The sequence below is a fragment of the Rhinolophus ferrumequinum genome, chromosome 8 (assembly GCF_004115265.2).
Source record: "Rhinolophus ferrumequinum isolate MPI-CBG mRhiFer1 chromosome 8, mRhiFer1_v1.p, whole genome shotgun sequence".
Taxonomy (NCBI): Eukaryota; Metazoa; Chordata; class Mammalia; order Chiroptera; family Rhinolophidae; genus Rhinolophus; species Rhinolophus ferrumequinum.
In genome coordinates this window covers 33,505,811-33,523,464 of record NC_046291.1, presented here as the reverse complement: position 1 = coordinate 33,523,464, position 17,654 = coordinate 33,505,811, and the positions used below count along the sequence as shown (strand labels likewise).

The 17,654-nt window shown below is 38.9% G+C and overlaps 1 protein-coding gene across 4 annotated transcripts in view; it reads right to left on the bottom strand.

Moving 5' to 3' along the window:
- Window positions 1-17,654, bottom strand: part of ANKRD44 (ankyrin repeat domain 44) — a 288,736-nt gene that overhangs the window by 22,698 nt on the left and 248,384 nt on the right. For all 4 annotated transcript variants that reach the window (XM_033112215.1, XM_033112213.1, XM_033112214.1 and 1 more), the window contains exons 18-21: window positions 8,387-8,588; window positions 4,330-4,417; window positions 3,075-3,192; window positions 1,506-1,722 (exon numbers count right to left, since the gene is read on the bottom strand). In XM_033112215.1, the coding sequence (XP_032968106.1) occupies window positions 1,506-1,722; window positions 3,075-3,192; window positions 4,330-4,417; window positions 8,387-8,588 (625 nt within the window). The remainder of the gene's footprint in view (window positions 1-1,505; window positions 1,723-3,074; window positions 3,193-4,329; window positions 4,418-8,386; window positions 8,589-17,654) is intronic.

The following is a 17,654-nucleotide window of genomic DNA, read 5'->3' as shown; positions in this document are numbered from 1 at the left end:
CTGGAAACTTATCTGACAAAATTTAATGTACCATAATATGAACATACACACTGCAGCATTGTTTGTAACAGGAAAAAACCTGAAAACAATCTGAATGTCTATCAATAGGGATCTGGTTAAATAAATAAATTCTGGTACATGCACACATCTATATCTATCTGCTATGAAATAATATACAACTATTCAGAAGATCAATCAATACTGATACATATTAACTTGTAAGGATATCTGTTGTAGAATGTGTATAGATACAGAGATGAACAAAACTAACTCCATCTCTGTCCTGGATTTCTTTCATGCTGTGACCTTTGACCAAACTTTACTGCCCTCAGCAAGCATATCAAAGCCTTCGAGTTGATGATTATCTGTGTTCCATAAAAATACAGCCATAAATATTTTTGTAGTTATGGCCAGAATGGCATGACAACCATTATAAATATCAAACTGGTGATGGTTTCGATTATGAACTATCATCCATCACAAGACCACCAGGAGGTATGGCTCCGGATGCATACTTCGTTCTTTGTCCCTTTGTCTTGTCAATCATTAGTACCTGAGTTATACTATAAAAAAAGTACTCTAACAGGGGTCAGTTAGTAAAGAATAATCTGTGCAGGGTGCTAGGTTTTCTGTCCACTCCGACCTTACATCCCTGTAAGCAAATTACCCTATAATAAATTCTGTTATGTTCTATGGAGTTGCCTGCACTGTTCTTCTGTCTGAAGATACCTATTCATTACGGTGGTCATTATATCTTTGCCCCACTGTCGGACAATATGTTAAGCAAACATAACAGAAAAGAAAATTATAGAATGATAGTTACATGATTCTAGTGTAAAAAAACAGATGCACGTACATTTGTATTTATTTATACTCCCAAAGGAAAAATTATGAAAGGTACATACCAAATTACATCAGAAAGTAAGTTTGGAAACAGACTAACTTTACTTTAGACACTTCAGTGTTTTTGAAATATTACAATTAGCATGCATTTCTTTTTCACTCAAATAAGTGAAATAAAAAATTTAAATCTTCCAAATAACAAGTGCAACAAAATAAATGGGAGTTATGAGATATGAAAAAGAAACGTCAAAAGACAAATCACCTAGTAGTCTGAATAGTAGTCAATTGTGACAGGTTATTATATTATATATTTTTTGTTTTTAGCTACTATTATTTTAATTCCTTATAGGGTCCCTGGTTTTCTCATGTAAATGAGAAACCAATTAAACTGGATTATTTCAGTCCATCAGAAGTTCTGATGAGGAGTTATATGTTACTGATTAACAAAAAGGGGGAAAGTGAATTTTTACTCCACATAAGCATCATGGTAGCCATGGAGAGGAAAGTATTAATAATGATAGAATAAAAAGGCATCTTGGGTGCAGAAAGATTGGAAACCATGGTTTACGGCATTATGCTATATTCTCACCTCCATTGAGATCACAGTGGTGCTGGGGTAGGAAGCCTACCGGACGGAATCAGTCAAATGACAATCAACTCACCATTGTAACAAGCCCAGTGCAGTGGCGTGTAGCCTTGGTTATCTTTGAAAGAACAATCTTCCTCAGAAAGTGCTATCTGGAGTAGCTCGCTCAGCCATGTGGCGTGGCCACGAGCAGCCGCATAATGCAAGGGTGTCCTTCCTCTGGAATCTTTACAGAGAATCGACACTTCTTGTTCCAGCAGCATTTGCACACATTCCTCATGTCCCGTCATAATCTGATGCATTACAATTAAAAACACAAAACAAACCTCAGCAGAGCAGAAGACTCAGGAAGTGACGCAGTTGACTACATGAGGCTGGGCTCACAGGAAGTGGACATAAAGGCCTGAGCCTTAAGGAAAGCAAACTCTGCCCTACTGTAGAGGAGAGAGGCAGGACAACCCAGCAAGATTCATATCAGAAAAGTGTGTGTGCACTTCACCATTTTGGAAACATGACTCTCCAAACATAACCATGAACGGGATCATGATATAGTGGAAAACATCAGCTTTAGAATCAGGAAGATGTGAGTTAAATCCTGGCTTCCCCTGGTAAAACTTGGACAAGTCAAGTCATCTCCCTGTGCATCATTTTATTCATCTGTAAATGAAAATAGTAATAATGGACTCATAGGTTGCTGTGAGGACTAATGAGATATGTAAAGACCCTCAGCCTGCTGCACGGCCCACAGGAAGAACCCAAGAAATAAGGACTATGATTATGACATTGACCACTTAGAGTTCCTCTTCTTTTCATTGACCACAGTGTTCAGCAACATCCCCAAATAGCACTTTTATGATTTCTGCTTTTGTTTGATTCAGTTTCTTCAACATGCTTTTAAAAACAGTTCAGCAGATATATACAAAGGATTGTGCACAGGATACATATTTCAGCAGGATACAAATTTCGGTGGGAAATTGTCACAGGATACATATCTCATGGGGGAGTGGGCCAATATTTATAATAAAGAACAATCAAAAATAGCATGACTACTCCAAACTAAGTTATCACTGGAATACATTATGACACCTGCACACAATGGACCATTAAAAATGAAGCAGAAAAATACTTAGTGACATGGAAAAAGATTCTTGATAGTCTAAAAGAGAAAAAGTAGGTTCCAAATAACATCTTCAGTATTCTCTTTTTTTTAATTTAAAATAAATCTACATACAGAAAAAAAAAAAGATTGGGTATGTAAACCAAAAAAAAAAAAAAAGGTTATTTCCAGGATGTAGGATTACTGGTGATTGTTATTTTTCTTCTCTGGGCTTTAAAAAACAAAAATATTTGGCAAATTTTCTATGATGTGCAAGTATTTTGTAATGAGAAAGTGGAACGAATTCTACCAACAGTAGGTGTTCCTGTATCTACTGTCACAATCTAACATGAAATCTCAAGAGCAGGACCGATGAGCACCTGCCATTATTTTACCTTTGCAAAAGATTTTGTAATTTCTTTTTGACTGACTGAGGTTAATTGGCTATCTTAGGAAACAATCCTTTTACTAAAAGTTCATACGAGAAAGAAAAGAGGAAACATGCTTACTACAAAATTTCTTGACCAAAGCTGAGGAAGATGTACATACCCCTCTGTGTAACGCTGTGCATCCCATAATGTCAACGGCATCTACATTTGCTTCCTTTTCAAGTAACAACGAAACAGCATCAATGTGTCCATATGCTACTGCAAGCATCAGTGGGGTTCTAGGGGGAGAGATAAATTAGGCTTTTGAAAAGATTTTTTAAAAGTACTCAACACTTCCAGTGGAAGGACCTCCTTCTCTTTGACCCTTTGTCTCTCTGTCACATTCTCTCTCTCTCTCTCTCTCTCTCTCTCTCTCTCTCTCTCTCTCTCTCTCTCTCTCTCTCTCTCTCTCTCTCTCTGTCTCTCTTCTTGACAGCTGCTTAATATTTTTTGAGTGTCCCCAATGTGCTATATGCCATTTGGAACAAGCTATCTGCCTCTGGTCTTTAATGGCCACATGGTATGGTGTCAGCAGAATGATTAATACGGGTGGGGCAGGGAAACGTTCCTTCTCAAAATGTTCGTTTTAATCCCATCATTTTCAAAACTTTGTAGCATGTACTATCAATTGAGTAGGGAGTATGTATATATAGGAGACCCACTTGCTTTTATCAGAGCAGATCTACTTTCACAGTTTTCTATGTGGGCTTCTGCTCAATATTTCATTTGAACAGTTTCCTTGCCTTGAGGAAAAATCTGACAAGTCTAGAGGAAAGAACAGAGTGCTGGAATCCAGGAGGTGCGCGTCTACATCGGACTTCAACACTAACTCCCATATCTGGGTTGAGTCACTAGTGCATTTTTGCTCTGCTTTTCCTATTTGTAAGAGAAGACTGGGTGTAGGAAAGGGCTAACAGATGGAAAATACTTTGGAAAAACAAACCCAAGAAAGGATAAAAATATGAAGGATTTTTATGGTCAAGATAACTTCTTGAGGTCATTGCCATTATTACTTTGAAAATGGGAATGTAGCAGCTTCACAAGAGGGTAAAAATGGATAGAAGGAAGAAACAAAGGAGGGAATATTTTTAAAAGGCCAGGATACATGGCCACAAACATAAAAAGTTGGCTCTTTTTCATAAAGACACACACACACACACACACACACACACACACACACACACACACTCTTTTCTTGGCTACGTATACTCTAGGAAAAGTCACCTCATTATTCTAGGGCTCTCATCCATGAATTTCACTCAATATATACCCCCAATCTAAAATTCAGCAGTCAGCCCTCCTAGCTGCTTAGCAAATTACCCGATTACCTGTTGTGACTGAAATGTCAACCCCAGGCCAAGTGTGAAAACACTTACTGTCCTTTGGCATCTTTCACGTCCACCACTTCTGGGTTGTCTGCAATTTCTAGTAATAGCCGCAAACACAGTGTGTGACCATTAATTACTGAAAAAGAAAATAATGGACATTTTTTAAAACACATCAACACTATGCATATCCCTCCAAAGTGAAATTTACTTGGACTTCAAATCCGTGGTTTTCAATCGTTGCTGACAGATATCCCCAGGTTGCCAGTTCATACTCGCTGCTGGATGCAGTGTGCTCCAATGTTTATTTTACTAATCCATCTTCTCCTTTCTTTCTATCAGAGCACTTTGGTCCATATATAACTTTTCCCTGGTTCCTATATCGAGCCTTATTTTCCCTTAAACACAATGTCCTTTCTTAGCTCCTTGAATGTGACTGATAATCTCTCCACACTTTCCAATTATCCTTTTCGTTTCTCTAAGAGTCATCCAATACTATATAATCCTGTGTCCAGCCCTCCTCCAGCCCTTTTTAAAAAGAAGGAAGAAGGGGGCAGGATAAAGGAGAGAAGGGGGAGGAGAGGATGGGAGGAGGAGGGAAGAGAAGGAGAACGAGAGAGAACAGGTCCTTCCTCGTTTTCCCTTGGCCATTTTACATTCTGAGGTAGACACTGAGCAACAGTTCTGATTGATTAGCAGTGACTTAAAGCAAACCCTCAAGGCGGAACGGTGTACACGAGCCATCAGCTCACTGTTCACTGATTAATTGACTGGACGCACAGCCTATGGCTGCAGCTCTGTCCCGGAGTTCCTCAAACCACAGCCCGCTGTTTCTCTGCCTGCCAGTGTCTCAAGCACGCTGGTGCGGTGTGAGGGGTGTGGCCCTGTAGCCTCCCACACCACGGTCCCCTCTTGTCCACTCCTTTTCCCACCCCTGCAAGCTCTGACTCCAGAGCCCTCCTCACTGTGTCCCAGGCTTTCACCCCTACTCTCCCAGCAGACCTGGGCTGGCAATGGGCAAGAGATGCAGCCAGAACACTGTGTCGGCCTTGACCGCCTGGATACAAATACCTGGGTGCCTCCTTGTGCACACCAGGAAAGATGCTCCTTTTAGGAGTGGTGGTGCCTCAGGGGCTGAGATGACAATCCCAGGAAGTAAGGTACTTTCCTCCAGCTTGTAGAATGGAGCCCGCAGCTTTACAACAGAGATGGCTTTCCACTCAGGGAGTAGGATGAGAACATGTATGTTTAAAATTAAATGTGAACTTCTCTCCTCTCTGAACAATGAGAACACTATAAAATGCATTGGATTTACCACCGCCTTATGGATGTGGAGAGAGGAGGAGAAAATGCAGCTGTTAGGTTGATGAAGGCTTTTCTAAGAGCTGCGTTTTACAGTTCTTTTTATTGCATGCCAGTCATGACAGAATGCTAATTTAACAATGACACTTTTTTCAGGGACAGTACATATTAGAATTAGCTCACACGTATTGACACCACTCAAATGAACTACAGAAATAACGCCCACATTTTGTAGACCATGGCATTCAGCTTTTTCTCACCAATGTCCCATTTGCGTATATCAGGAGGAAATTCTGGAGACTGGAGTACAGGCGATATACTGTTGTTACTGTTATTTATTTGTTTGTTTGTTTACTTTAAATATTACATTGTATCTGTTACCACTGGTGAAATATGCAAGTAGTTTAATGTATGCTTAAAAGGAAATGAACAGCAGAGAACTGACAGCTAAATATTACAGGAGATGGGTTCATAAAGTGAAGGTAGCGTATTTTGATTGATGCCTCTTTCTATGTCAATTTGATATTCTTCATATACTCTCATAATAGTTCCAAGGATGTTTGATTTCTGGCTAAACAGAGAAAGGGAAATAAATCATCTAAGTTCAGATCACTTTCCCACTGTGTAGGCGAGCAAACCAATTTCTACAGTAGTGCTTTTTTTGGGGGGGGTGGGTGGGTGGGGAGTACACTGCAGCTTTTTGAATTGAGCTAATAGCCCTCAGGTAAATGTAAGTCCCCCTTATTGTGAAAATGTAGCCAAACTAGAATTCTTGTTAGCTTCCCACACACTACATTTTCCCTAATTTCCTTCTAGCAAAAAGATGCTAACATCTCCTTAGCCGTGCCTTGCCAAGTCCAGCTTTGTCTCAGACTCTCTCAGCCTCTCCCTGGCTATGAGTGACACTCATTTTTCATGCCGCTCAAAGACCACAACTGTCATTGCTACTATCTGTGCCAAAACCTCTAATATCCATCCTGCTCCTGCTCCTCAGAGTATTCCCTGCATTTGAAACAACAAAAACAAAAAAAATGGCCTTTCAAATAAGTTGGAAAAGATTCTGGACATGCAGATTCTCAAAGCACAGGCTAAAGCTTCCACATAGCGGACATTTTGTGGAGAACAGAATCAAATAACACCGTGGTTTTTCATGAATGACAGGAGGGAAATTCAAAATGAGTTAGTCTCCTTGACCACTAGGGGGCTCCATTGGACCACAGCCTATATCACAGCAGCGAATAAGTGACAATGATTATTCTTCATTGTTTACCTGTTTACAAAGGCGATTTCCACAACGAAAATGGCCCTTTGTAATTGTCAAGAAGTACACAGTTTCTAAAGCAGGATGCTTGCCTTAAGAAGAGGTAACCAGTTTTTAAAAAGGAAAACTAAATGTGAACTTTACAATAATACTAAGAATGTCTAGACTATCAAACTTTATAAAAACACCAAAAAGACTAAATGTGATAGGAAATAAGAATTTATAATTTAACCATACCAACCACTGCTGACCTCATGGCTAAAGTATTTTTCAGGAACAATCATTTCAGATAATTAGGCAACAGCCGTGTTTTGTTGTTGTTGTTGTTGTTTTCAATCTCCGTATTGTTTTGCTTCAGTGGTTTGGAAATTTGGGATGTGGGTGGAAATACTTAGGGAGGCCTAACATTCTGAGAAAAATTTCCCAAGTAACAAGAATCATTAAGTCTTCTGAAAAACTATTTTCACTCCTTTGTTTCCTCAATATGTCCATTATTTAATGGTGTAAGACAGTTATTTCTCATTATAAGACAATATTTACTATCCTGATCAAAGGCTGATATCATTGAATTCCTGACTGCAAAGAAAATTATGCCTTAGTTGAGCTAGACTCTCTTTCACATTACCTTTATATCTGTGTATATGTCTAGCAGTGTTTTAATACAGTTTTATTTTACGTATATTAGAGAAAAATCCCAGAGAAGGCAAATTACTTAACTTTTTGATATAAGCACGCACTTTTTAAGAGTCTCTAGTTTTACACTTGATACATCAAGAATCAGAGCAAAAGCTAAGAAGCATCATTTAGGCTGGCACAATGATGTACTGATTAGATTGCTGTGTGATGACTCCTTTTATGAAATAGCCCAGAAATATCCTGAATTTTATGCTTTAAAATGCTGTGTGATTTTGTTCTCTGTAACTTATCCGAAGATCACATTACACCTTGCACTTTTTTCAGAAACTTTTGTGATAAGTCTTGGCCAAATGTTGTGAACTCTCTTTTGAATTAAGAAGATGACCAGAAGGAGCACAGAAGAGTTTTAGAGCTATTATTTATAGGATTGTACTCTGTATGACACTATAATAACAGACACATCATTATACATTTGTCCAAATTCACAGAATGTACAATACCAAGAGCGAACCTAATGTAAACTATGGCCTTTGGATAATTACGTAGGTCCATCAGTTGTAATAACTGTACCACTCTGGTGAAGGATGTTGATAACAGGAGGCTGTGAATGTGTGGGAGGCAGGGAGTATATGGGAAATCTCTGTACCTTCCTCTCGATGTTGCCGTGAACTTAAAACTGCTCTAAAAACATTAAATTTTTAAAGAAGACCAGAGCCTGTCTGGTCAGAGAACACCAATCATCTCCAAGTGGATAGTAAGCCAAGCATTTCGGAAGAATGTAGGCATATCAGATGTAGAAAGAAAACGAATATTTTAAAAATTGGGATGGAAGTGGATGCTGCTATCTTTTTACTCAAACTCATAAATGGGCTATAAAACTAGGGTAACCAAGCTCTTGACAAGACCTACCTGAGGCATGAAGTGGAGTTCTTTTGGTTACGTTGTCTTTCACAAAGATGGATGCGCCCTGATTAATAAGTGCTTCCACACATTCTGAGTGTCCCTTAAAGGCAGCCAGATCCAGAGCAGTGCGGCCTTTCTCATCCCTGATGTCCAGGTCCACCAGGGACTGCAGCAGGACTTCCACGGCTTGATGATGCCCATTGTAGGCCTGCAAAAAAAAAAACCAATGACACAAATGCTTGCTCACCCCAAACCCCACGGCCATCTACATGAGAGGCTCAGCCTCCACGGTCACAGACGGAGACCGCTCCAAAGAGCACATCAGAAAGACGCTTGGGATAATTACAGAAACGCAGGAAACCAAAGAGTTAGACTAAAAATCATAACACAGAAAACTGACAGTTATGCATGAATTCCTTTATGTTCTTTCTCTTTTTTCAAGTAATTTTCCCCAAAGGCACTAAATGTATTAATATATTCTTATATCTATCAATCTACTAATACTGTTGCTGAATAAATTGATATATTCTTATATCTGTCAGTTCAGTCCTGAACATATTGACATCATCAGAATATTTTTTTCAGGAGACTTTTCTGTTAAACTTGGAGGAAAAAGTTACTAAACACATGTGGCTTTCGTAATTCAACAGAGGCATGCAGACTTTGTTACAGTCCAACATTTTAATTTCTTACCACGTGACCCTGAGTGAGTTTCTTAATTTCACTTAGAGCTTCTTTCCTCATCTATACAATGAGAACAATAAAAGATGCCTTCCAGGGAAGATGAAAAGAGATAAAAATTGCACAGGCTTTGCATAATATCTTGTACACAGATGATGCTTCCTCTTCTCTCCTTTATTTCTTCCACTGATTATAATGAAAACAATTATGGAAATATGTTCTGTGTACCAGTGCCAAGTTCAGAGTTATTATGAGGGACTATGCTATGTTAAGGTTAAGAGGCTTCTTATTACTAAAAAACAAAATTATAATAAGTGCGAAAAATTATTTTTATTAAATCTATAAGGTGAAAAAAAGATGTATGTACATACAAGGCAAAGGACATCGAAATAAAAAACAAAACAAAAGGTTATAGGAATATTGGGAGGAGGGGATAAGAGGGGGAAGGGAAGTAAAGAAGGATACAGAAGAGAAGCCTGTCTCCGGCGTCTTCAGCAGCCAAAGTCCCTGCTTTTGTCTCTTGAACTTTTTTATTTTTCTACCACAGCGATTATTCAAGGCACAATTTATTTCAAAAAAGGCTTAGCACAGATAAAAGACTAATTTTCTTAATATACAAAGAGCTCTTACAAACCATTTTAAAAATTAGAAAAATGTACAAAGGGCATCAAAAAGCAGCTTACATAAAAAGAAATATAAAAGGTCAATAAACACATGGAAAAATATGTAAATTTTTAAAGTACTATTTTTTTAACTACCAGTTTGGCAGTGATTAAGTTGGTCATGTCCAGTATTAGTTAAGACACAGTGAAAAAAGCAATCTTATGTTCTACTGGTGGGAATATAGGTTGGTATGACATTTATGGAGACTGATTTGACAAAATCTATCAAAAAAAAAAACCCAACTAAGTTGCAAACAGTATATACAGCCTGACCTCATTTATATAAAAAGCAAATATATCTAGACATACACGTGTGTATATATGCATATTTCTATATTAATAAAAAGTTTTAGAAGATTACAAGAGAAATTGTTAATGGCAGTTACCTCTCAAAATGAGAGGTAAAGTTAGGAGCATATGCACTTATTTCATCTTATCTTTTTAAAAATCATTTGAATTTTTTCCCGAGTATATGTTAACAACAATCACAACAAAAATTAGATTTAAAAGGACCTATAGAAATTAAGAATACTGATAAAAATTGTTTTAAAACTTTCTCATTACATTATTTTTGTGAATCATTATGGTTATTATGTTATGCATGAAATACATATATAACATAAACTCATATGCTGATGAATCCAAAATTTATATCCCAGTTCCAGCTTCTCCCTTTACTTCTAGACTTGTATATGCAACTACTTATTGGTATTTCCACTTGAATATCTAATATGCATTTTAAAGCTTAACGTGTCCCAAACCATAGTCTTCATTTCCTTTCCCAAACCTGCTCCATCTGCAGCCTTCCCCTTCTCAATAAATGGCAACTTTATTCTTCTAGTTGCTCAGGCCCAAAACTTTGGAGTGATCTTTATCTTCCTTCTTAATCACAGGGTTGTAGTCCTGCCCAAGGACTCTAGGACATGAAGGCAAGTGGGTGCTGAAAAAGAGCGTCTCCCCACCCTCCACTACCCCCTCACCAATCGTGCCATGTCCTGGTACAGGGATGTGACTTCTGAGAGGGACACATTTTACTAGCCACACAGAGGCATTTGTCAGGAAAATATCTACCCATAATCCTGTTCTGATTCACACATAGGTGCTGCATGACTAATAGCAACTCTCAAAACCATGATCATCTATATTCTTTCTTTAAAATATATGCAGAACCTATCCAGTTCACACTAAACCACTGCCTTCTTTTTTTCCAGGATTATGGCAAAAGCGTCCCTTCCCAACCTTGGCTCCCTACAATCTATTACTGACATAGCCATCACCTGAAATCTTTTAACACCCAAGTCGGACATATCACTCCTTGATGAAAACTAGCCTGTGGCTTCTCCCCTCATGGACAATCAGCTCCAAAATTTTCCATGACCATTTAGGCTCTTAGGATTTGGCCTCCCTCTACCCTGATCGTTACCAAATCCCCCTCACTCTGTTTTAGCCACACTATCCCCCACTGTGGTGAAGTACGAGCATTTCCTCCTCTGGGCCACTGCATCTGTACTTTGTTTCCTCTGTCTGGAAAGCTCTTCTTCAGAGAGCCATGGCTTTCCTGGTACTTCTGCTTCAAATAGCTCATTACCTGGAGGCTTCACAGAGCAGCCTCTATAAAATAGCCATATACCCTCTATCTCAACACACTCCCAGATACTCTCGAACCCACTAATCCCACTTTATTTTATCTGCATAGCATTCTTTTTAAAAATTTAAATACATCATATTAAAAACAAAGGTAGTAAAAAGTTCTCACCACAAGAAAATAAATGTGTAACAATGTGTGGTGACAGATGTTTGCTAGACCTTATTGTGGTGATCATTTTGTAATACATACAGATATCGAATCACCATGCTGCTCACACCTGAAACTAACACAATGCTCTATGTCAATTATATCGCATTTTAAAAATAAACTAAAAGAATACCCGGTAGTAAATACTGAAAATGTATTTCTTCCTCATTATTTTACTAGCCTTCACAATTATCTATGCTCTTGAAGTTATTTACATCTCTCGTATCTGCTTGGTGGAAATACCCTATTATAATGTATTACTGCACATCGGTTCATAGCACTTATTACCACTTGCTATCTGTTACATCTCTACTGATTTATTATCTGTGACTGAAGGCACTTTCTGTGTGCTGTTCACTGCTATATCCTAGAATCTTGTCTGGCACATAGTAGACACTCAACAATTATTTGATGAATAAATGAATGAAAATAATGTCTTACCATTTATTAACATTAGTGATAAGAATACATTTTTAAAATAACACCTATTTATTGAGGGCACTGTACTGAGCAGTCTAGCTCTAGTATCTTATTTAATCTTTGCAAACATCCTTTTTATGGATGAAAGAAATCAAAACAAGCAATGTTAATTGATTAGTCTAAGATCACTTAGCTAGTAAATGACAAAGTCAGGATTTGAAACCCAGAATCTGTGACCACTAAAATCTGTGCTTTTAGGCAATCTCTTATAATTTTCCCCAGTAATTTCACTTTATTGATTTTCAAACAAAATACTTTTGTTTATTCATGGAATGGCGCAGAGAGTTTAGTAACAAATATTAAATCAGAAACTTAAACCCCTTCTCTAGAAGGCTCAACATGGAAGTAACGTGCCTTGCACAGAGCTATGAAGCAAGCTGGTTTATTCCAGGCAAACTTCCAGACTACTGATCTTTTACTATACATACTACCCTTCTTGAGGCAGGAAAATAAATTCCTGTGTGTCTATCTTTCTGATCTGTACTTGCTATGTAAACCATAACTGCACAGGATCGTAAGCCTTTAGTCTAAATTCTGAAGCCATAGCTAACTTTTATTGAGCACTTGCTCTATGTCAGGCAGTACTAGACCCGTAGCACATTATTTAATTGTCACAGCAACCCACGATTTAGATACTACTGTTATCCCCATTTTACCCATGAGGACAACGAAGGGCAGAAACATTACCCAGCCCTCTTACAGCCACACAGCCTTTGTTGGCAGAGCTGGGCTTCAAAGGCACACCAGTCAGATCCCAGAGCCTGAGCTGTGGCTTTTTCATGAGCTCCTATGGAAAGAGTATAACAAGGTCAAAAGGTATATGTTTCTTTATTTTTTTATTATAGGAAATTTCAAACTTAATACGAAGAAGACAGGATGGTGTAATGAATTCCCATATACCTATCAATCAGTTTCAGCCATTATCAACTCAGACCATAAGAGTTTAAGCCAACTCCAGGGCACCTAGCCTCTGTATGGGGCTGTGGTAACAGGAGCATCTTAATCAGAGTATAAACCAATCTATCTCAGTTTACCCTGGGCTTGAACCTGTGGCTTATTTGAAAAAGAACTTTGCATGACACTTCCTCTCATTTTACATTGTAATGGTGGTAACTGATTCAGCTTGTGTAGAAATCCTGACTTCACACCCAAGACAAATGACTCCACATAGACACTAGGAGGTTCTAGACACTATTTCCATGTTCCCCAAAAATAAGACCTAGCTGGACCATCAGCTCTAATGCATCTTTTGGAGCAAAAACTAATATAAGACTCGGTCTTATTTTACTATAAGATCAGGTATAATATAGTATAATACCAGGTCTTATATTAATTTTTTTCCAAAAGATACATTAGAGCTGATGGTCCAGCTAGGTCTTATTTTCGGGGAAACACTGTTGCCAATGTTGGTTTTTCAGTGCCAGGTACTATGATGACAAAGATAGTAAACACTTTAATTTCTGTCAATATGACTTAGCCTAGGAAAATAGAATCAGCAATTTATAAATAGCATGCATATCTACAAGCATGATGGCTAGCATATTCAGATTTGATAAAGAGAAGACACACAGGGCAAAGAGAAACAGACTGAGGAAGGAAGCTGGTGGAGAGGCATCAGCACTGTCCAGAAAAGCAGAGTCACATCACAGCTCATCAGTTAGGTGCTGACTTAAGAACTTACCTCTTGTAAAGACCCCTGTACTTTAATCCTCCAACAAAACTAAACCCATCAGCATTTGTTAAAATTAAAGAGGCTTAATATCAAAATAAAATGGAGTGAACCCTGACGGTAGTTAGAAAAGCTTCAGAATTCCAATCCATACTTTCTTTTATTCCAGGTGCTTGAAAATTATCTTAAAGACAGAATGGTTGAAAGCCCAGATTTACCTATAAAATCCCCGTTGTTTCTTCCTTTAGTCTGGCTTGCAGCTCTTGAACTTTAGTGCGCATATGCATTACTATGCAGAATTGAAGACATACAACTATGTATACTAAACTTCAAGGGCAACATAAAGGAATAATAAAGGTAACTTTGACTGTACAAGAACTGTCATTTACCTTCACACTTTATAGCTTAACCCTATAAGGAAAACTACTACATAATACAGAATTCTATTTTATAGTGAAATGCATGATTCTGTCTTTAGGCAGTTATATGGTTCTTGGAGTATATAAAAAAGTGTGCAATAAAGCTTTACACTCTCTAAAAAAGATTCAAGTAGACAGGAAAGGAGACCTTTCTCATGTCAATAGTACATGATGAAAATTGTCCTATTTTTCTTTCTATTCCCATCCTAAACCAGGTGTTTAGTAGGTAATTCCACAAATAATTTCTGAAATGACTAAAGGAGAAAGTAATCACACAAAAAGAACAAATATGCTGTTTCAAAAAGCATGCAATATTTTGGCTTTTAATAGACAGCCCAGTTTAAGTTTTCACTGGAGGTAGCAAACATTTTAAATTTGTGTTAAAAAAAATACCTTAAAAATCTCATTAGATAACAAATATTTTTAAAACATGATTACTTTCTTTGAATTTTTTATATTGGAACTGAGGGCAACGAGGAGAAAGAATCTGGAATCTCAACAGAATCCATGAAATAATGGGTCCATCTGGAAATCTCAAAAGCTGGAGCCTTTCATTTGCATAGTCCTGTTTCTTGATTTAATTTTTTCAAGTGGTTGAAATGCTTATGAAACTCAGTAGGCTGATAACCCTGGAGACTTGAATCATTCAGCCAGAAAATAGTAACTCAAAGCAGGTCAGGTATTTTGTGGCAGGCAAGGTTTGAGGGCATCTGGTTCTATTTCGTTGCTAGAATGCTTCCACCTAAGAAATAATGTGCCTTCGGTTTTTATCATGTTAATTGCTACAGAGGCCCCTGGAGAGGCTGATGGGCATATTTGTACCATTCTCGAAGCAAATAATATTTTTACAGAAGTCTTAGCATTTAGAGGGCAAGAATAAAATGGGTTTAGAATTAATCCAATGCTATCACCTGGTAAAAGTCATCAGCATCTTTGCTTACCTGCTTGTCTTGCTTCTGCTTTTGCTCTCTTACAATCTAAACTCAACAGTTTTAAAATAAAAGTCATATCATATCATCCTCAAAAGTCTCCAAATGGTTTCCTGCTTAGCTCAGAAAAGTCCAAGTTCTCACAATGGAGTCCGAGGCCCTCTGTGACCTGCTGACGCCCTTCCCTGACTCGGTGCCCCCTCCACAAAATTTCACACCTCACCACCTACCACTCTCCCCTCACCACTCTGCTCCAGCCACTGCTTTCCTGGCTTTTCTGGTAACATGCCAAGCATGTTCTTACCCCCAGGGACTTTGCACGTCTGCCTAAGAACACTCTTCTGTCAAGTATCAACATGGGTAGCTCTTAAGGTCTCTGTCCAAATGTGAGGTTGTATGCTATATAAAATAGCACCCCATCTGCCACCTCAATGCTCTCTACCTCACTGATCCCATTTGCAGCACTTGCAGCACTTATCACTATCTGTCATGCTCTACATTTACTCGCCTATTGTCTCTCATAGACTGGAAACTCTACAAGGACAGAGGCTGGATTTTGTTTATTGCAACATCTCCAGCTCTTGGAACAGTGATTAGTACACACACAGTCAGTATATACCAAATGAAAGAATGATATTAATGGTAATAATAGCGAAGATGAAGCTAGCTGATTGCGCAGATGTGCCCAGCACTATTCTGCTTTATGTACATGAACTTATGTCATCCCCCAATGGCCCTATGGTAGAGGTACTGCTATTCTCCCCATATCATGGGTGGAGAAACTGACTCACAAGAGGTTAGGTACTTAGCCAAGATCATACAACAAAAATGAAATAAATTAACAAATTAGAAAGGGTTTTGGGATCCTTAACTAACTCATTCCTTTTAATTTACAGATGGGAAAACCAGGTCCAGGTGAGCTGCTAATGAGTAGACTGGTGGCTGGGACCTCCTCTCTGTATGCATTTCATAGGCCACAGCCAGCTGCAGAACTACCAAAGCCCAACTCTGTCCAATGATATCACACTACCTTGTCTTTATGTGACCAGAAACCCATAGAGCTTAGCAGAGCACCTGGTACACAGTAAGCTCTATAAACAATATGTTTTTTTGAAAATGAGAGACGATAGAATTTTTGGAAGCTAAGAAAGTCTCTAAGGTTCGGCAATGCAATCAATCTCACTTTCAAAGGGCATGAGGATTCTATGTGAGATAACCTTTGAAACAGGCCTTCCAGAGGGAGCTAGTGCTGTTTGTGAACCCTCAGCTTTGGGGTAACTTCCCCAGGCACAGCACACAGCTGGGCAGAAATTTCAGGGAGCAACCTTTAGAACCGATACTAAAAGCCAATGGGTATGAATTGTTTTACATATAAGTATCCCCCTATCCGCCTGCCTTTTCCATTCTAATTCCATCTCCAGGAACAAAGATCTATGCACATTTTAACCTGATTTCACTAGATTCAAAATGTGTGTGTGTGTGTGTGTGTGTGTGTGTGTGTGTGTGTGTGTGTGTCGGGGGTGCAGTGGATGTGCTGGTGGGTATGACAGAGAGTGGTCATTTGCTAACAGATGTGCTGGCAAGTACGTATGCGGGGAGACTGGTAATGGAGGGAGGGCTCCCTGCAGTGTGGCCTGTTCATCCCCTCCCTGTGGGATGGCCTTATCCCGCTCCCCTTGCCTGAATGCTTGTGCACGCCCATTAATAAAATGCTCCTCTGTGCTCTCTAAAACATCCATCTCAATTTTTCATCAGCATGACACTGAAGAAGTGCATGTGTAGGCATGGCTTAAGTGAAATGTCATCACAGTTAAACACAGAGACCCAGCCCCTTCCCACCCTTCCCCAAGTGTCCAGCCTCTGGGTACATCAAACACCGTCTTTGTGGCTGTGGACTGAGAGGTTTCAATTCAGCAGCATCTTGGGCAAGTGAGTGGCTATTGCTGGGTGTGGCTGCCAGTCGGACAGGTTCCTAGGACTCAGCTGCTGACTGCCAACTGACAGCAGGGCGCCGTCTGAGACAGAATGGCGGATGAGTTAACAGCGTGGTCCCCCACATGGAGAGTTTAGGGATCACCACTGAGCGGTTGCATTTCTCTTTGGTTATTGGGATGCAGAAAGGAGGCCTTACTGGTGACAGAATAACTCTTCTTCCCCTCCTTCCCAGATCTCACGCAGTGCAAGAATCACAGCCTGAGACCCCTGACACCCTGATTTCAAGTCCTGGCAGAAAGAGCAAAGTTGCAAGTATGCATCGCTCATCTTGTTCTCACCAGTTTGTGCTTAAATAGCTTGCAAGTTTTTCATTGTGGTATTCGAAAATGTCATATTTGATTATCTGTAGGTTGAATATTTGTGTATGGTTGTCTTTAATCAAATCTCTTAAACTGAAATGTTTTCTTTGAATTTCCTCAGTTTACTGATTTAACCCACCAGCTAATAATTTTAAGGATTGTTAAAACTTACAGCAATCATTTACTAAGTACACTCTGGTAAGGGCTTTCTGCACAGTATCTTTTCCTTTGCCTTCATTTAATGGGAAACCGAGGCTCAGACAAGGTCAGTAATGTCTCTACTGGAAGTTGAGGCAGACTTTCTACAGCCTGCATCTTTACCCACGTACTGTTTTCATTATTAGT